The 22280-nt window shown below is 32.4% G+C and overlaps 1 protein-coding gene across 1 annotated transcript in view; it reads left to right on the top strand.

Moving 5' to 3' along the window:
- Positions 1–22280, top strand: part of LOC140437230 (short-chain dehydrogenase/reductase family 16C member 6) — a 114593-nt gene that overhangs the window by 45409 nt on the left and 46904 nt on the right. The window contains exon 2 of the mRNA XM_072526613.1: positions 643–914. Coding sequence (XP_072382714.1) covers positions 643–914 — 272 coding nt within the window. The remainder of the gene's footprint in view (positions 1–642; positions 915–22280) is intronic.

Genomic DNA, 22280 nt, shown 5'->3' with positions numbered 1-22280 from the left:
CCTGCGGCTCTGTTTGCTCTATTCACTTGATGTTCCACTTCTGTTTCGAACTTTTCATTGTTAGATAATGTGATGTCTAGATATTTAAACTCCATCACTTGTTTTATTATTTGATCTTTCAGGTCCAATTTACATCTTAGTAAATTTGCTGGTATAACCACACATGTTTTTTTGGGGAAATTATCGTGTAAAAATTTCTGGCGAATATATTAAATTGGTGCAGCATACGCTGTAAATCATCTTTACTTTGAAAGAGTAGTATTACGTCGTCTGCATAGCAGATTATTTCAAGTTCTTTTTCTCCAACGCTCAATTTTTTATATATTGAAATTGAGAAACTCGAAAATTAAAGAACTCTATTTTTCTCTAAAATGTTTAAAATACGTTTTATACGCAAAGGATTATTTTTTACTTTTTTTGAAAACCTTTAAAAACCTATGTAAGATTTTTCATTTCTCAGATACTGGCCTATTCTGCGAAAACGCACAATTGTCAGACTTCATATCCGATTCTTTTAAAGATAAATTATTTAATATTGATTGGGTCTACGTAAACACCCTCTATCATTACAAAAATTTGAGAATTTTTATGTAAAATGATAATATTATTTGTAACTTTATTAATTAAATATTTCTTTTACAGATTTTTCCAAAATGGATGGGAGCGGATCAAAACTTTTACTTTTGGCATTTTTACCAAAATAGCCGAGTTATTAGCGATCATAAGCCTAACAATATATTACTTTGCTGAGTCATTTTTACTAACTATAGCACCTTCGTTTTTAATTCCTCAAAAGGAGATAAGAGGTAAAGTTGTTCTAGTCACGGGAGGAGCAGGAGGAGTAGGAAAAGAGTTAGTAATAAGACTCGCCTATAATAAAGCTAAGGTTATTGTTTGGGATAATAATGAAAAAGGTAAAGTTATAATTTACTTAAACTTAAATATCGAGCCGTCGAAAAATAATAATTAAAGTAGTCAATGCAATATGTTTTCTTTCGTTTAGATTACTTTTACACATATATAAACTATTTGTTCACATTTATTCATATTTTTCTGCTTTCTATTAGGGTTATTTATCAGGATCCAAAGTGTGACGACATAATTATACTGAGTGTTGGGAGTAGACCCATTAGATGCAACTGGTAGTATACAAGTGTCATAGGTTTTGTATTGGTATTTTTCTGTCTCTTAAAATGAAGCTCAACTTACCAAAAGCAGCCCATGACAATTGTGTCCTTCTTTTAATTTCTAGGGTTTAATTTTCCTTTTCGTTTTTAATTGTATGTCCTAGATATATATATATATATATATACATATATATATACATATACATATATATATATACATATATATATATATATATACATATATATATATATATATATATATATATATATATATATATATATATATATATATATATATATATATTATTCTGCAACAAAGTTTCTTAGTGACTGTTTGTATGTCTTTAGTTATTTTCTCAGCTAGTTCATCTATATTGTGTTCAAAGATATTTGCTACTAGTTTCCGTGCTAAATTCCTCTTGGTATTTCTCTTTATTACTGGCTAGGATGTCAGCCGTCGGTAAAGGTTTTGTTGATAATAGTTTTCGTCTTTCTCTCTTTACGTTAATACGTATATCGGCACTAACTAGTCTATTGTCACTGCCGGTGTTAAATTTGTTCAGCACCTCGATGTTTTTACATATTGATCTATCACTGGAAAGGATAAAATCTATTTCATTCTTAGCCTGGCCGTCAGGGCTACGCCATGTCCACTTTCTTTGTATTTGTTTTTTCTAGAATGTGTTCAGCCAAAACATTTTTTCGGTGCTTACGTAATTTGCTAATATCTCTCCTCTGGTGTTTCTGTTGCCAAGACCGACATTTTCTATGTAGTCTGAGTCGCCTAGTATTCGACGCCCTAATTTTGCATTAAACCTATATTTACGATATATTATGACCAGTTTTATTTTGAAACAGTGACAGAAATTTAGGATTCGACAGTCTGTATCTTTATAAATAATAAAATTGTAAACGTTTTATTTGTGTATCACCATTTGAGTGGCCACCAAGAAGTCACGACAGTTTTTGAAGTTATACTTCTATACGCGCGCTCCATGTTGGAAATTTGTACGGGAGTGAATCGGTGAAATCATTACATATGTAAGATAATGAGTAAGAGGGAGACAGAAGATATATTTTCTCTCTCTTCCTGTCTCGAGAATAAAAATGTTCCTATTGTATATATATTTAATAATATGCGTAAGTAAGTTACGTATATTGTCATTTTTAAATACTTATAAATATATCATTTTAATTAAATTTAAATTTAAATTTCATTTTAATTAAAATTAAATTTAAAGTTTTTAAAAAGGCAGTACAAATTGGGCAGTAGTGCGCAAGTGCGTATTTTTGAGACAAAACTAAAATGTATAAAACCCCATTTATTAGAGATGGTAGGCGTTTTAAAGAAACAAATCTTTATTGAAAAAAAACCAAACGTAAAATACAAAACGTGAATCTAAAGCAGAACTCTATTTGGCGAGGTCGTCAGAGAATTCTACTGAATATCTATCGTCCTTTAGAAAAAAGGCATCTTCCGTTGTCTTACGAAAACGAAATGTTGTGAGCAGTCGCTTAAAAAATACGCCTTCGTAAGCATCATTATTTACTCGGCAGAGTTTGGCGACAAATAATCTGTATGATTTTTTTCCAGAAACCTTCACTACAACAAAGACCAAAAAGCAAAATATTTGGTACAACATCAATGTCTTGCTCTTCATCGTTATCGGAAAATTGAATGTCACAAGAATCAATACTTTATTAATAGGAGAGTGCAACTGATTCATCAGATGATGATTCGTCGAAAACTTTCCTTTTGGCAGCACGAACTTTAGCACATTGAGATTTGATCTTTTGATTCTTCAGTAATGCTTTTCTCTTCTTCTCTTTTTCTGCTTCCTTCTGTTCTTCTTATTCTTCTAAAAGTCACTCCTTATTAGGTGTCGATGTTAGTAGAGTTGACTTAAAACTTTTCCTGGTTCGTTTCCTTTTATATTTATTTTTGGGAAGTAAATAATATCTGAAAGTAAAATTACTGACTGTTCTGATTTTGATGACTGCTCTTTCGTGTCAGTAACATTTTCTTTTTCAATATTTGAAGGATCAGGTACAGAAATTCTGACTTCCGATTTCGATGACGGCTAGGGCTCTATCGCATCAGTAACAAGTTCTTGTTCTTCTTGCTGAAACTGGATAAAAACATGACCTTCATCGTCTAAATCTTCACCTAAATCTTGCTCTGTTACTTCCGCTGGCATAAAATCTACGACCGAAAAAATATTTTTATCCAGGGGGTAGATTCCTGTAGACCGAAAGCCCTTTCTTGCTATATCTACAGTAGCAGTTTTTGCAAATGCTGAGACCAGCCACATGGTAAATGGAGAGAACCTATCCTGGATGGGAACTGGACCAGCTGTCAACGACGCTCTCATAATAACCTTTTAATGGTTTTAAAAATGCCTGATCGAGTGGCTGGGTCTTATGGCTGCTATGTGATGGCAGACTTAATAAATGGACGAAATTATCTTTTGAAAATGTTACTTCTTAAAGACTTGTGTGCGATACATGATTATCTAGAATCAGAAAAACGGGGTTCTCCTCTATTGGACTTGTATGCTTTTTAAAATGCTAAAGGTACTTGATAAATGGGAAGTGTTCATGTAACCACTATCAGTAACAGCCATGTCACAGGCAGTGGGGCCCTTCTTTGATTAGAAGAAGATTCATCCGTTTTCGAGCAAATAAGAGAAATGTAGGGACATGGTAAGCAGTTGCACTCATACAGCAAACAGACCTAATTGTTTTTCCTTGCTCGGCAGCTACAGCTTTTGCCACATCTCTCTTTTCAACTTGAGCAACATGTTTGGGCAGATGGTTTGAGGCTGTCTGAATGCCCATTTCATCGACGTTGACTTATATTTTTTATAGTGTTCTTAAAAAGTTCAAAATACTAAGCTAGTTGCACTCTATTGAAGCCCATGATTCTAGCAATACTTATTTTTCGTGGAACTCGTAAAGGTAGTCGGTTCCGTTTCATGCAAGATCTAGTGAAGTCCCGTCGTGATATACAGGTGAAAATGGATGTTCAATACGGTTTTTTATAAAATAAGTGTAAATTAAAAAACGCAATGACCTTCAGCGTCATTCCATAAAACCGTTTGTCGAGTTCTTTACAATGCTGAACTGTTTCGTTTTCTTGGATATTGGTTAGAACTGTTTTAAATCTGCCTAAAGACTGGACACCATTTCCTTTTTTAACCATTGCCGTAATGTCGCTTCATGAAATTCCACAGTTTTTGCTGTCTGACGGATAGAAATGCCAAGTTCTCGAGCTTCACACAAAATAACTTTTGTCAAAGGCTTGCGCTCTGATTTTCTTTTGTAGTTTCTGGAAAACAGAAACCAAAATTTAGATGAATTGAATATTTAATTCCAAAATTAGTAGAAATAAAATTTATTTATGACAATGGGGAAAAATACGCATTCGCAGTTTTGCCCCATAACTCTCGCGTATTTTTGTCCCATTAGGCAACACTGTCAAAACCATCTGTTGCAATTTTAAGGACCTAAAATCGGTTCAAACTGTGCATTAGCGGCAAATATAAACGAGGTGCGTTCTTTTACCCCCAACTACCCTACACGTGTTTGGCCTATTTGTGCATATCGACAGGAGAGCGCGACGCTTACTAAATATTATACGAGAAGACCTATTTCTAAGATAGAAATTCATGAAGCGAGTAATTTTGAAGCTTTCAATGCAAGACAGAATCAGAAACGAAGAGATCAAAAACAGAACCAAAATCACAGGTCTAATTGGAGAAGTAACCAAAATGCGATGGCGTTATGCCAGAATTTGAAAATAGATGGGCTCGTCGAGTAACAAAGTGGGGACCGACAAAAAACGAAAAAAAAACTTCCTGTCTTCGTTGTTTAAGATTCAACTTACTTCTTCTTCTTCTTGATGTGCCTATCCGTTACGAATGTTGGCGATCATCATGGCAATCTGTATCTTATCTGCAGCAGCGCGGAAAAGCTCTGATATAGCCACATCTCAAATGTTTCCAGTTTTCTGCACATATCTTCGTTCAAGGTCCACGATTCAACACCATAAAAAAGGACAGAGAAGACGTAGCACCGCAGCATTCTTACTTTTGTATCAAGAGAAAGGTTGTGACTCTTGAAGAAGGACCCCATCCGAATAAAGGTGGATCTAGCTTTTCCGATGCGTGCTCTAATCTCCTCGTTGTTGGTCCATTCTTCATTTATTATGGTGCCGAAGTAGTTGTAGTGCGTCACTCTTTCTACAGGGGATTGGTTGACGTAGAGTTGACCTTCTATTATTCTTTTCTTGCTACTTATCATAAGCTTTGTCTTCTTAACTTTTATATTGAGTCCATATCGTTGACTGTAATACGTGATTTTGTTCATAAGAACTTGTAGGTCTTCTAAGTTCTTCCGCAAATACTATGGTGTCATCTGCATATCTGATGTTGTTTAGCCGGTAACCATTTAGTAGAATACCTTTTTCAGTTTCCTGCAAAGCTTTGATAAATATTCTTTCAGAGTACATATTGAAGATAAGAGGAGACAAAATACAGCATTCCCTCACTCCACGCATGATTTTCACATAGTCAGTGTGTTCACCTTCAACTCTGAGATTTGCTGTCTGATTCCAGTAGAGACTTCTAATTATTCTTGGTTGTTAATTCCTGTTTCTTTTAGTATTTGCATCATCTTGGCGTGCTGTACTCGTGGTGCTGTGCAACTTACTTACAATTGTCTTAATAATTAGTAGAAATAGTTATTTACGAAAAATAATAATATCATATTATTAGGTATACTATTCCTTAAATAATTTTATTGTGAAATTATTTTTATTTCTCGTTTATCTGTCACAGTACCTAGTATTACATCGGGTATATTAAGCTGTCTACACAAATTCATAATCTTTGAATATATCAAAATTTGATAGTCAGATGTTCATTAGCAACGAAATTATGACACTAAATTATTATCCTTTCAGTTATTATTTCATTTGATAAGTTTGACCCTAATAGTCATAAATGTGCAATAGGTATCTATTTGCTAGATTATGAGAAAGTTTGCATTGTCGTACACGCTTATTTAGCAACATAGTTATAATTTTCCAGTACTAACTTAAGTAATTGAACATTTCGCACACATTGTAGGTAAATATTAATGGTTGCTTATATATGAATGTGTTTAAAATAGCGTTGCTTAGTTTGGTGTTGAACAAAAAAGGATATTTATAATAATTTTTTCAAATATATTTACTATTTGCTACTTAACTACTCCCTGTTATATGGAAGGTGTCTCACAATTGTTTTACAACCTATATGTCAGAAACTACTGAACATTTGTAATCCCAAATTGGAAAATATTAGAGTTTCTGCACTATATATTGAAATAAATGACGAAAGCATGGCGATAAGACGTCAATATATTAAAAAATTACACGATAGGGAGGTAAAGAATTAGCTCAGTTCATATTTATTGTCAATACCAACTGATAAAATTGTAAAATTTATCTTAAGACAGACATAAAGTTGTTAGTATTTGTATTATAACAGAAGTAAATTTTTTGTGAGTTTGAGTGACTTCAAAGTTTAAAATGTGGTGAGATGAAGCAAAATAATACAAAGACTTACTTGCCCTGGAAACACAAGTGCTCTAAAGCCGGTATCTCACATTTCGTATAAGCACTCTTCGCTGGTTTACATCAAAATATATACAGTGAAAAGAACAGAGAATACGGTTATCACCCAATGTTAGTGTGAAATTTATAAATATTTACTTTTTGATAACTACCCCAATGAGGCGGGTCCTCTCAAGATAAGGGTTTAGGTAGTTGTGTCTATTAGTATTGCCAGTAAAAATTTTAATAAGTTGGGAAATTTATACAATGAATATCCAAGTCACTTCAGAGTAAACTTATTACGACAGTGACCGTACCTGCCCCTAGTCAAGTCAGAAGGTTTGATGGGGTGAGTACGTGCTACCAAATACCTTTGAACTGTGTTCAAAACTATTATGTGTTTTCTATTTCTCTTTGCCGATAAAGAACGCAGTACCACGTTCTGTCTGATCGCACCTTAAGGGACATATCACCTGCCGCTATGAAGGCCATACTCTTATTTGCACATCATTATAAGAATGCATCCCTGAAACCGACTTGTGTGTTTGTCAGGAGTTCTTTACACTTTTTACAGAGCCAAACAAAAACTCGAAAAAAATGGTATAGACTATATAGGAACTAGAGACTTCTCTGAGAGTAAAAACAAAACATATATTGTTAAACAAAATTAGCAAAATCAATATGGCAATAAAATTAATAAATTTTAAGAACTTATAATACAAGGTAGATTTATACAAAGAAAAAATAATATAACTCCCACTATTATGATGGACCATTGGATAAAGATGATCCACAAAACTTTACATATAAAAGATTGCACTTCGTTGAAAATCTAACAAATAAGATTACAGAATACAGCCTCTTCAAACCATACAATAACGCCAGAATTGCTAGATACAGCGGTATTAATAAGAATAGGCTATTTTCTCGTGTTAAAGATAAGACATCAGTAATGTATACTACCAATACAATCCATAAAATACCGTGTTTAGGCTGCGAAGGTTGCTATATTGGACAGACAAGCCAATGGTTAAAACAACGTATTACCCAGCATAAAAGCCACTGCCAAAAAGGTAAAAACACATGCGATGTTGCCGAACACTCCATCAAAACAGGTCACAAATTTGACTATACCAATGTTGAAATTCTACAAACATAACTAATTATAAAAACAGGCTATTTCTGGAAATACAAAGTAGATACGAATCAGCTAAGCAGCATCTACAGCAATATTCTGCAATTCATTTAAGTCAAAATTAATTTTTACTACTATTTCACTATACAATTTTTGTTGTTTTAATAATTTTAATAGTTTTAACAATTTTATCTTAATGTTGCTTATCTCTTTGTTTTAATAAATTTGTAGTGCACTTCTGATGAAGCCAACAATAAAAAAATAAAATTGTTTTAATTCCAGACCGACAGAATCTGACATATGTATACCAAAGAAAATTATTTGAATATATATATATATATATATATATATATATATATATATATATATATATATATATATATATATATAAATTAACCTTAAAAGATTGAGGTTACTTCTCTGAGAGCTCTTTACAAAGTTAATAAAACTTTTTAACAATTTTTATTAAATTAGAAACAAAGACTAAGTTTACAGAATAACTATTTAGTAAAAAAACAGATAAGCAGGGAAGATATTGAAGTGTCTCAAACAAAAAACAAAAAGGGAGAACACAACCTAGGTGTCCATTCCACGTGAAATCAATATATTAAAGTCCCTAACCTATAGTTCCAAAATCGATATTTAAAAACGTTTACGGCTTATCCAGTTTTCATATACATCGAAAGTCCTGCACGTTTTTACTAATTATAGATTCATGTATACTCTGGCAAAAAAATAAACGAATTTGGTATGTGAATAATCCTTTTCAAATTCCATACCATTTACTTCCAATTAGTTTATTTATTTGGTTTTAATTACAAATTTGCTTTGAGATCATTTCCACAAATGGACAGTCTATTAAAGATATTTACAGAACAGTATTAAAAAATACTAAAATACAGCTCCTGGTATCAATACAATTACTTTGTCAGAAACAATTAATAATATATAGAATTGCAATGTTGAAACCGCAAAAAGATCCAAATCTAGCAGAATCCTACAGAGGTATATCAATGGCATCCTGGCATCCGAAAAACATTTGAGCATATGCTTAAAAGAAGAATAAAATATTTCCTAGAATCCAACCTCAATCTAGTCCTATCAGGGAAAGTGAATCAATCCCTACACTCCGCAGAGTCCAGGAGCTTCTTGACCCGGGAAGCTAGCATCTGCTAAGGGTCCCTTGTCCAGGGTTACGGATGAAGTCCAGAACGGCATCCAAGGTGACAAAGAAATACTTTCGGTACGCCGAAGATGGCGGAGTTGGCAACCCTTGTTTTGGTAATAATATAATATCACAACCCGCGGCGTCAGAATGGGCGGCTAAAACAAACACTCACCAACACGTCTAGCCAGCTTCGTGTTTAAAGGGTCTCTCACGAAAATGTCATTTAAAAACACTCAAATACCCCAGACAAGTAGTAAAATATTTCCAGCATCTTGCACTGATAAATTATCAGTCTGCCATATGGATTCTGGATGGGAGTGGGGGGGGCAAAATATCGACAAAAACACATAAAACATAGGAACATATAATGCACGTTCCCTGCTATCCGATGAAAAGACTTACTGAACTTGAACTTGAGTGCGAAATGGAAAACATAAAGACTGCTCTTAAAGACCATTAAGGACATTTTACTTTTATATCTGGTGATTTTAACGCCAAAACAGAAATCAAATCCAACCCTACAGAAATACCACTGGAAAAATTTGGCTTGCATGGTAGAAATAAACGTGGCGAAATATTGTTAGGGTTTATGCTGCAATATGAACTATTCTAAATAAACAGTTTTTTTCATAAAGAAACCACAGAGAAGATACACATGGCAAAAGTTCTAATGGAAAAACTCAAAACGAAAGAGGACTTTATTATCAAGGACAAAAAACACACCGTTAAAAACATCACGGATCTAAAAAGACTTGTTACTAGTAGCGATCATAAAATGTTACGAGGTAAAATAGAAATACTCTTAAAGAAGGAGAGGTTTAAGATGATTAAAAAGAAAACAAATCAAAACCATGGATGAGACCATCAATTGTAGATAGTTATCAGCAATGTATTTCCGACATACTTAGTATGAAAAGTCAAAAGAAATTCTGTCCTAGAACTCAAAAAGAAGAGAAGATTAGCCAAAATATCAAACAACTAATACACAAAAGAAGAGAAATGAGAAGCGAGAGGGAAACTAAAGCTGACGAACTACAAAAATTAAATAAAGAAATATCCAAGGCTATTAGACAAGACACTCGAAAATACAACCAAGAACAAATCGAACATACCACTGAGAACAATAGAAATATGAAAGTATTGAGAAACAGGCTAACAACGGGGATAAGGCAGATAATGAAGATTAAAGATATAAATGGTCATCTTACAACCAACAGAGAGGAAACCCTTAAAATAGTTAAAGACTTCTACAAATTGCTGTACACAAGCCAACACAAAGCAAATAGCAAAGAAGATCACGTACGAGAAATATTCATAAGGAAAAAGGGCATTGTCAACCAAGGTTCAGAACTACTACCAGAAATCACAATAAACGAAATAAAACTAGCCCTACAAATCTCCAGGCGAAGATTATGTAGTTACTGATGCAATCAAAATCGGAGGAACTTGCCTACTTAAGAAAATAAAAAGCCTTTTTAACATGTGTCTGTTGGACAGTAATATATCCGACAAATGGCACAATACTGAGGTTATTCTATTGTACAAAGAAGGAGATCCCTATAAATTAGAAAACTACATTCCTATAAGTCTTTTAAGTCACCTATACAATAATAGTAACGAATCGTCTTGAGAAAAACCTTGATTTCGTACCGGATTTGGAACAAAGGATCACCTACAGAGCATTAAAATGGTAATAGAAAAGACAATCAAATATACTTGACCACTCGTTTTGGCTTTTGTAGATTTCCATAAAGCCTTTGATACGGTATAATTTGACAAAATCCTGGAAGCACTACAAGCATGCCGTATTGACTACAGGTATACAAGGTTAATTTACCAATACATAAAAAAAAAACAAATATGTCGGTGAAACTACATAAAAACACGGATCATATCCCAATCGGCAGAGGAGCCCAACAGGGGGATACCTTATCGCCTAAACTGTTAACCGCAGTACTAGAATATGCTTGTAAAAAATTTAACTGGGAATAGAAAGGCCTGAACATTGACGGTAGAAGATTAAAAAATTTGAAATTCGCAGACAACATAGTTTTGTTCTCGGACAACCTCAAGGAGATATGTACAATGCTACACGAACTTCAATTAATATGTGCCAGTGTGGGTCTTAAAATAAACACCTTCAAAACAAAATTCATGGCAAACCCATTACCTCGCGGAAATATCAATATTGAAGTAGAGCGTGTGGAAAAATACGTATACCTTGGACACGAAATAAAGATCACAAGGGACAAACAAAAATGCGAACTACGAAGAAGAATAAACCTAGCATGGGCAGCCTACGGAAAACTCAAAGACATCTTTAAAGGCGATATACCAATTACTTTAAAACATAAAACGTTTGACCAATGTATGTTGCCTGTGATGACCTATGGTGCCGAAACTTTGACATTGACAGCAGCAACTTCTAAAATGCTGCAAATAGCTCAAAGGAAAATGGAAAGTAGAAAGAGGAACAGCAGTTACCGATGTTATTTCCCGAATTGCCACACTAAAATGGAACACGTCGCCCGAATCAGTGATGAAAAGTGGATGAAGAGATTGGTTGAGTGGAGGCCGAGTTTAGACAAAAGAAATAGAGGAAGACTCCCTAATCGTTGGACTAACAATCTCAAAAAAATGTCAAGAAATTGGATTAAAAGTGCTCAAGATAGAGCACAATGGACAAAAATGAGGGAGGCCTATGTCCAGCAGTGGACGCAAAGGGCTGGGTGATGATGAACTCCAAACTACCAAAAGCTCATTCCACAATAGAAAATATTACTCATCTATTCACTGATATTAATATGTTATTTTCATTAAATCGTTCTACCATAGCGTTATTTATGGATATTGAGGGAGCCTACGATAAAGTAAATGTAGGAATTCTACATCAACAAATGGTGAGAATTGGTTTTAGTTGTGAATTTTTATAATAATTCTAATTCTATATAATAAGAATTATCGGTTAAATATTGGTTAACCTTATTTTTGTGATATTAGTCGTGTCTATTTTATTACAATTCAAGATATATGTCAATTTAAGTGAGGCAGATAAAGGAACGGTTGACAGTATACCATAGTTTAAAAAAAAATTAAAAATAAAAAAAAAAATAAATATTTTGAACTATGCAATTACGATAAATTGCATAAAATTTTGTAATGTCAAATGTATAAATTGGATGAATTACTTGACCTAATTAATGAGTGAATATCTAAAACAATTTAACTCCGTAATAAAAAGTATCTGTTGGTCTTTTAAATACCACAAACGTTCAAACTCTTCTTACAGAAACGTATAAACGTACAAATGTAAAGAAGAAAATTAGGTCGTCGATTAGGACGCAGAAAAAGAATGCGCTACAGCCATTTTGGACAGCTGATCAAGTCAATAACCTTTTGGTCAATGTGGTTTATAATAAAAAAATAGACGCCTTGCATTGAATAAATCTTCTAATAGAAAGTGTTAAATACTTTTTTAAATCCAAACGGTAGCGCCATGTCGTTTCTTCAAAATTAGTGACTTGGCCGCAAAATGTCAATGACCTGAAAGGTTTCTGGCCTAAATAATACATAAAGACTATACTAGTAAATCATTTACATTAAAATTATAATATTATAATTGAACTTAAAATTTTTCATAGAAAAACATAGTTTCATAAAAAATATAGTGTATAGTTTTTAATTTAAAATGATATATCCATATCATTAAATGGTAAAAAGATTTGATATCGATAGGATGTCGATATTGCTAGTAAACAATACATAAGTCCGATAATTATACCAACGGAATGATATCATGTGGTTTTTTCTGGTTTTCCTTATGATTTACAATGTAATTGGCACGAGAATTAATACAAAATAAAAAATTCCATCTGAATGCATTCAGCACAACATACAGGTGGTTTTTATATTAATTATATTTCAAATTTAGACCAATCTTAGTAAATTACAAATACAGAGTACTAATAAAGAAAATTCATAAAAACACCAAATAAAATATTTTGTTCCTACTAAAAACTTTAAAGTAGTCTGAGAAAAGGAATATTTCACTAAAATTTGTCACAACAGCTATTTAAAGTATTTAAAGGCATTCGTTGGTAGAAAATGAGCAACAAGGTAAATAAATAAAGGCTAAATTATTCCGGAAAACTTTGTCAGACAAAGTTGGTTAAATTTGTGAACTACTTATGAAATTTGTAGTTACTTGATGGAATAATAATAATAACCATAAATCCAAAAAAACATTATTTAATAATTGCCACAAAGTATTGTCAGCTTGACATATTCACTGTAATATGATCTTAACACAGAATAGACATTAGTAGTTATTTATGTACCGAGGGTATTAAATAGATGTTTATGCCCAGAGGGTGACGATGTAAGTCGCCCGAGGGCGACATCCATTAATACCCGAGGTGCATTCGCCTGTTCCGAGATTACCTACCCAAAAAGGTCAACAACGGATATAGAAGGAGGAATACTTATGGTATAGGTAAGCAACTATGCTAATTTAAGAACCTATTTTCGGGCTCAGGCTAAGACATCTAATTTACATCGACCAATTTTCGCAGTAGATAACACAAAGCCGCTTAAACTAAGGGAACAAGAAATGCACATAGACCATCTGACTAAGCAAGAACTTCTCGCAACTTTTCGACAACTTATCAATGAGATTAGCCAAGAATATGTTGATAACACAGCGTCGAACTATTTGTTTACGTTAGGCAAGATGTCACTCTTAAGACAGAGGGTTTCCTATTTGCCATTCTGGATTAGGTTATTCCAACTAAAAATTAACTCAAAAACAACTCTTTTCCGTCAAAAGAAGCAACAATAAAATGGCTTCAATATGGACGCTACAGCGACATCTGATAATTAATCACGAAAGTAGAAATGCATAGATTTCTATTGACGAAACCACAATGGAGTTACCATTGTTGTCAATTCAAATTAATAGATACTGGAGTTAACAGGTTTTTTATAATATTCGTTATAAAAGTTTTATTTAAAAATCCTTTATAAAAGATATATAATATTTCATCTACATCACAGAACTTTTTCCAAATAAAAAGTCGATCATCCGTGTAATATTACCAAGTATATATGAGTTAAGCCACTAAATATCTGGGTAAAAACCTTTAAAAACACACAAACTTTATTTTTTGTTACATTGTTTTTAAAAATATGTGATGTTAAAGTATTAACCAGATATCCAGCATGGCAACGTAAGACTCGCAATATGGGTTGTTGCTGACCCTTACACCTTCTCTAAATTGGATCTAGATGTCAACTAATTGGAATGACAATTTTTGAACGGATGCATAAACAAAGCAGTCAATGTAACTTGTAGTATGTGCCTTAATGTGACACCAGATAAACTAGATATTAAGACACATACTATAAGTTACATTGTCTGCTTTGTACAAGTATTTGTTCAAAACTGTCATTCTAGTTGGTTGCCATCTAGAATCCATTCAGACAAGGTCTAAGGGTCAGGAACAACCCCTATTGGGAGTCTTACGTTGCTATGTAGGATATCTATTAAATACTTTAACATCACAACATATTTTTAATAACAATGTAACGTAAAATAAAGTTTGTGAAAAACAAACACTGGTAATGGACTTTTTAGTACAAAAACGTTCTGTGATGTTGCCCGAAAGCGTATTTTTGTTATATTGTATATATATATATATATATATATATATATATATATATATATATATATATAAATTAAGGATCACTCGAAGAGTGGTGGGGTTTTCGGTCAAAAGGTAGAGAAAAAAGACAAAGAAGGTGGCTACTTCATCTATTTAATGAAGACGTGTCGCTTTCTAATCAGAAAGCATCATCAGTTCATCTAAAAAGAACAATATGAAAAACCAAACATCCATAAAAAAGTTATTATAAGGGTGTTACCTCAAAAAGATATGTAGCAGTCAATGATATTAAATATGTAAAGAAGCTTACGACAATGGACAAATAAGATTATGTTGTATAAACAATTAATTAAAACTAAATACAGTTTACAAATTAACTCAAACTTGGTACCGCAAAAGACCATGTCTTAATTGTACATGTATATAAAAAATATGTAAAAAACTTAAGTAAAAAACATTAATTTGCAGAGAACTAAAAAGATCATAAGATGCACTTCTAACAGTATATTATTAACTTTGATCAGATAAAAGGCATATATCGAGCACAGTTTAATTAAATCTTGCCCAAGTACTTTCGATCCCTAGATCATCTTCAGGGGCATCTGAAATAAGCCAAGAAACGTTTTTTTATAACCAAAGAAATTGAATAACTTCGATAAAAACTCGAAGTTTTATGGTTGAAAAAAGGTTTTTTATATGATTAACGTTTATAGACTTACTTCGTCAATTGTGGCCTATCCGGCAAGAACAAGATGTCATAAACATAAAATTGTACATTACACTACACTACAAATAGACAAACAAACACTTTAAAATAATTTAAGGGAGGCTACATTGCTTGAAGAAGTCGGAGACAGAATGGCTCCTGATCTAACGGAAATGTTGGGGTGACATGTGACAAATGACAACTTGGATGAGCAGTCACAATCATAGATATGTGATCTGCACCTTTTACAATTCTATGAAACTAAGTATTGACCAAAAGTCCAACTGACACTACTATAGGAGATCACTGATGAAAAATAAAATTATATAGAATATTTTTAAGTAAATTGAATAATCCAGATCTCACACTCAAACATGTCTGTAATAATTAAGGTGTTAGTTTGAGAGCAACTGAAATAGACGAAAAGTAAGAATGCAAGAAGCGGACTAAACAATATGTTAAACAGTGGGTGGTTGACTACAATAAAATGGTCTACCAAGCACTATCTGTAATATAGAAAGGAAGAGATCTGACTATGTAATTAAAATACTAATAATTGAAAATCAAAATGGAAAGCAAAATATATAAATGGGGTGTAATCCAAGTAGTTCAGTTGAACCCACAGTCAATGGTATAACTATAAAATTACTATGGATGTGCTCAGTGCAGGAAGTCTAAACAGTCGAGCTGGGTCCCCTACGAGGTGAAGCTGTAATAAAGTTTTTAAAAATAGGTTTAAATTTAGTACAATTTAAATTAATTTGAGTATTAAGACAGTGAGAGTTTTCATTCGTTTCCCTTGTAATTTCCAAATCTTCCAATAAATCCAACTCCATATAGTTTTTCTTTCTACTAATGTCATGTAAGATAGATGAACCAGTGTTGATGTTAAAATTGTGTTTACTGGATAATAAGTGTTGACCAAAACTTGAAGAGTTTGGTCTTTTCAAATGTTCTGAAACTCTAGTGGATAACTTTCTAATGGTTCTACCTACATAAGAGGCATCACAATCATCACATTTTAATTTGTAAATACCACTTTTGTCAAGTGTGTTCATCCTATCTTTGGTGTTGATTAAGAAGGAACCTAAGGTGTTGTGTGACTTGAAGGAAATTTTGATGTTATCGATTGTAGAAGTAAAAAGTTTAGATATTTTATTGGAAATGCTGCTAATGTAGGTGAAGGAGAAATATCTGGTGTTATTTGAAGCAGTAGGTTGAAGAAAACATTGTGATGAATATGCAAGCTTTTCTGCAATTTTTAGTTTAGCTCTATTTAGAAGCTTATAGATAATGTTAGGATCATAACCATTATTGAAAGCAATTTGTTTAAGAGTGTTAAGTTCTGAATTAAAATTATCATTAGAAAGTGGAAATTTGAGTAACCTATGAATGTAACTGTTGAAAGCAGCCATTTTATGTTGGGTTGGATGATTAGATGTATCATGTATAACATGATCTGTTTGGGTAGGTTTTCTGTAAATATTGTACTCTAAAGAATCTTTATTACGGGAAATAGTCATATCCAAGAAGTTCAACTTTTTATCAGATTCTGGTTCCAGAGTAAAAGAGATGTTGGGATGGAGGTTATTAAGATCATCCAGAATCTGTAAAGCATCATCTTGGGTTCCCTGTATGAGAGCTATACAATCATCAACATACCTTGACCAAAAAACTATTTTGTTGTTGTTGTTAACAAACTTCTGTTCTAAGCTGTCTAAGAAAATGTCAGCCAGAAAAGGTGATAGTGGAGATCCCATTGCTAAACCTGTTGGTTGTTTGTATATTTTTTGATTGAATTGAAAGAAGTCCTGATCCAGACAGAATTTAAGTATAGTTAAGATAGCATCTTTGTCTTTTGCTGATATGTTGCAATTGTCTAGAAGATTGTGTACTAAAGGTAATGTTTCATCTCTTGGTACAGAAGTAAACAGATTGGAAACATCAAAAGAAACTAAATAAAAACCCTCTTCTATCCTAATGTTATTTAACCGTTCTATTAGATCTAAAGAATTTTTGATGGAGAACTTAGGTTTAAAATTAGTGATAGACTGAATTGTGTTGTAAATAAACTCTGATAAAATAGAAACTGGAGTATTACAAAAACTTACTACCGGCCTTATGGGACAATTGTGTTTATGGATTTTAGGAAGTCCATATAACCTAGGTGTTATAGGATTAGATACAATTAACTTTCTGTTGTTATATTTAGTAATAGTATCATTAAACAATTTGACCATTGCTTTTGTTTTATTAATAAAGGTGTTAAGTGGATTTTTTTTTTTTTTCCAAAACTACAAAACTATTATCTGAAAGAAAAGATTCTACTTTCTCTATGTATTGAGTTTGTTCTAAGATTACAACACAATTACCCTTATCAGCCTTGCTGAGTACAAGAGAATCTCTATCAATTTTTTGTTTAATTGATTTTAGCAAATCCTTTTGTTTTTTAAAATTATGGTGATTTCTATGAAAATTGCGTTTGTACTTACATTGTTGTTGTTGAAGTAAGCTAATGCAAGAGTTTCTCAAATATTGTTTAGTATCAGCATTGTTAGTCATACCTTCTATTAGAGTGTCCAGCTCTACCGCAAATCCTCCCAGCACTGAGTCACTTAACCTAAAATTCTGACAAGAAAACTTAAGGCCTAATCCTAAAAAATACAGTTCATCCTCTGAAAAGTTAGTGTTACTTAGATTTAAGACTCTAGGATGAAATTGATGATCTGAAAACTTATGCAAAAGTGTTGAGGTGCTTCTCTGTTGTTTTTGCAAAATCAAACGGTTTAATTTGTTGGTAAGATTTCTCTTCTTGGTGGATTGTAAGCGAGAGACCTCATCTTCTATGTTGTTAAAGGAGTCGTTGACTAGAAACCAAGGATGTTGTTGCAAAATTTGCAAAATGGAAGATGATCTAGGGATCGAAAGTACTTGGGCAAGATTTAATTAAACTGTGCTCGATATATGCCTTTTATCTGATCAAAGTTCATTTATTCGAGCATTCAACCTTATATTTAGTATATTATTAGTTAAATTTAATTTTAACTTTAGGTAACATTATTAAATTGATTAAGATTGAAATATGGTGATATTTAAAAATATAATAAGGTTACCACTCTTAGCTTCTTAGCTGCTGCCGGTTAAATGGAAGCAACAAGTAAGATCCACGCCAAACAACGAAAAAAGACAGTGACCTTGAGGTCAAAATATGACAGAACAGCAAGGCGTATTGAAATAGTCTACGTTGTGGCTGAATAGCCAGCCAACAGGTGAAGATTGATTCAACTTCCAACAGTCCAAGGTTCATAACATTTGGAGCTGAGACTAATAAAGATTCTATGAATCAATTTTAATTATAAATTTTATTAAACTATTTGATCAGAAACAATTATTTCACATATGTAAATGTAACATTGACAAAATAATCAATAAAATGTAAGTTGAATGAATCTAAGTTAAATAAAGTAAGAAAATATTTTATTTTATTTTTATTTAAAAAAATTTATTATGAAAATATGATAGAACATACACCTTAGGGGACAATTTTAAAGTAAGCAACATAATAAGCCTAATTCTGCAATATTAATGCATGATAAAGGCTTGAGTTACTAATGTCCGTTCTCTTATTAAGAGCGTTAGGGTGTTTAAGTATTAAACACATTTCCAAACTTCCACATTTCGTAACTTCCACAAGGTTACATTTTAGTGAGTTTTGATGTGGTGTCTCTTTTCAATAATTTAAGTTTTTCTAGTGTCATTAGATTATAACATAATCGGCTGACATACGAGTTTCTTAGACTGAATGGGAATAATTTTTTTACAATTTGATATAATAAAGACATCCAAAAAATAATGAAGTTACGAGTATTGCTAATTACATTGACGATATATCGATGATTTACAGTAAAAGAGTGGCAGTGTATCTAAACTGGTTAGTCACACAAATAAACGTGCCAGGAGTCAATGAAGTCCGTAGGTTAAAACGTCTATTGCCATCCGATCTGCCATTAACACACAGATAAGTTTAGATTTTAAAAACACAAATACATAAAACTCTCATAGACAAATGTAGACTTAAGTGTAGTTATATTGTAAAGGTAACTCACTGGAGATACACTCTGCAGGTCATCAATCCTTTTTATAAAAAATGCTTATTCTCCTCAGGCGGATTGCAGATCTCTCTAGGACTTACATAAAATAAATTGACGGAGCCCTGTTTTGCATAATTATATAATACTATCTAACAGTACCTTGTTCTCGATAGGTATTATTTCCAATGGGGTCGATTACGTGATTTAAAAATAATATATTGACCTGCAGCTTATTTAGCTTTCTTTGCAGTTTACTCGCTTATTAATATGTAAAGAATTTAAACTAAATCAAAATTGGTCATAATTTTTTTATGTTAGTTCTTAGAAATAGACTTGAGCAAATATGGAAATAAAAATATTGCATATGCATTTATTTTACAAAAATATGCATTGAATATTAAAAATAAAAAATATAAAAATTTAAAATTATAATAAAAAATATCTTATAATATCTAGTCTAATATTTTATACTAACTTATAAAAAAATTTAGATACCTGTTATTATCTTTATTATTATAAGTTAAATACTTTTTCCTGAAATGAAGTAAGAATAAATGACCCAATGCTTTTTAAAATTTTATAATTAAAACTTATCCAAATCACTGTAACCATCCAAAGTTATCATCTTATTTGTAGTAGTAATCTTATTTTTAAAAGAACGTTCCAGATACTCTGTCTTTGTCCTACTAAGTTTTAAACCTTTTTCTTCAAGAGCTTTTCTCTACTGCTCCAATTTTTGTTCTAAATCTTTTTCAGTATTTTCTACTAAAACTACATCATTATCCTAAAATCTTCTTCTAAAGGTGATTTTGTGTGGGTCTTTTCTTATAATGTTGGCGACCAAATTGACCTATCTTAATCTATTCACTGCTGCTCCAAATAGATCAGCTGTCGTTAGACCAGTCCATTCTCTAAGATTGGCCAATCAGGATATTCTCTACATCCGGGGCCTCTTTTGACTTTAATGTAGTTGTAGAATTAACTGTTAAAGTCGGTATTTACAGTACTAATACTTTCTTTGTCTTTTCTTATCCTGTCGAGAATAGTTATGCTAGTAGTGTGGCTTATGAGAACCCTAACATATGCCGGTAGCACAACTTTTCGAATACCTTTAATCGTTTTATGGTCTGTGAGACTCCAGCTTTCTATTTTTTAGAAGAGGATTTATTCTCAATAGTATCCTTCGGGATCAATCAATCCCTAATAATAACAAGCACAAGATATATAACACAATCATTAAAAGTATAATTACCTACAGTAGTGAAGTAATGCAAATAAAGGAAAGATACAAGAGAAAACTTGAGGCAACGGAAATGGATATTGGTACCCAGCAACTCAGATGGTACGGTCATGTACAGAGAATGTCTGAAGAACGTCTCCCAAAAGATGTCTTAATTTGGACCCCTCACGGAACAAAAAAAGAGGAAGACCACGCCTTAGTTGGTGAAAAGTCATCAATAGAGAAATAAAAGACATAGAAGAAGACTTATGGATGAAGTTTTTATTTAGTATCTACGAATCCTGGTATCCTTAATATTGCAGCCCAGGTAGCATATTTTCTTTACTATTTCTAACAGTGTATCGTTTATTGTAATTTGGAAGTTTATGTTGGTGTTTGTACTAATGATCAGTTTTTGCATTCTTGTAACAAGTTTCTTACCTAATCTTGCTACAATATTTTCCATCATTCTGTGGAGCCCCTATGCACTATCTGCTAGCAATATGGTGTCGTCTATATCTAATATTGTTTATAAGTTAGTTATTTATTGTAATACTATCTTTTTATGCATTCAGATCTTCTTTTAAAATGTTTTTATAGACATAGAGTACATGTTAAATAGTGCTGGTGACAGTATAGATACGTTGAACTTCTTTTCTGACTGTGAAGATCTCCAAAAATTTATTTTCTCCTTATTTATATCCTTACTATCAATTTTTGATATTTCAAGGATATCTCGTCAAATATCTTTTCGAAATCGATGAAACATGCTAACACATAGTAGTTCACATCTCCGGCTCTCTGTATTAGAACTTGCAAACTGAAAAATGCTTTTCTCGTTCCGAGCCCTACTCTGAACCCAAATTAAACTTCACTTAGGTGTTCTAATTTGGTGTATATGTGCGAGTGAATGATTGTAAGGAGAACTTTAAATACATGTTTCATCAAACTAATTAATATGTGATCTTTACATTTATTAGCGTTAGCTTCTTTGGGAAGTGGAATGAGCATTGATACTAGTCGATCTTTTAATAAGTGACCAGTATAATATAAGTTATTGAATAGTCTAGTACAAACTTATTTTCCCCTAATAGCGTTAAAATTTCACCATGCACCTTATCAGCTCCTGGTGACTGCCCGTCTTTAATCTGCTTAATCGCCATTTTAACTCCTTTGTTATTTCTGGGCCGTAGAGATTATTTATTTCAATCAGTCTTCTTGCTGTATCTTCGAATAATTCTGGCGTGTATTCTTTCCATCTTCTAATTTGTCTTCAACTGTAATCAAAATCTAGCCTTCGATGTTTATAATTGTGTTGGTTTTGCGTTGTTTTCTGTTGTTCTGTGCCCCTTTTGCCGTGATTCTTTTGTTCTTTTTATTTTCCGTAGTACCGTTGTTTTCCGTTTTATAAACATTCTTGTTTTATTCATTGACATTTCTACCTTTTAATTTCCTTTGCTCTTCTACCATCTGCAATATTTCATTTGTGATCCATTCTTATTTCTTCCCTTTCTTTGCTTTAACATTTTCATGCAAAAGTATGGTACGTTAATAAAATTAATTTGTTTCAGATAATTC

This window comes from Diabrotica undecimpunctata, chromosome 3 (genome assembly GCF_040954645.1).
Source record: "Diabrotica undecimpunctata isolate CICGRU chromosome 3, icDiaUnde3, whole genome shotgun sequence".
NCBI lineage: Eukaryota > Metazoa > Arthropoda > Insecta > Coleoptera > Chrysomelidae > Diabrotica > Diabrotica undecimpunctata.
This window is presented reverse-complemented; position numbering and strand designations above follow the sequence as displayed.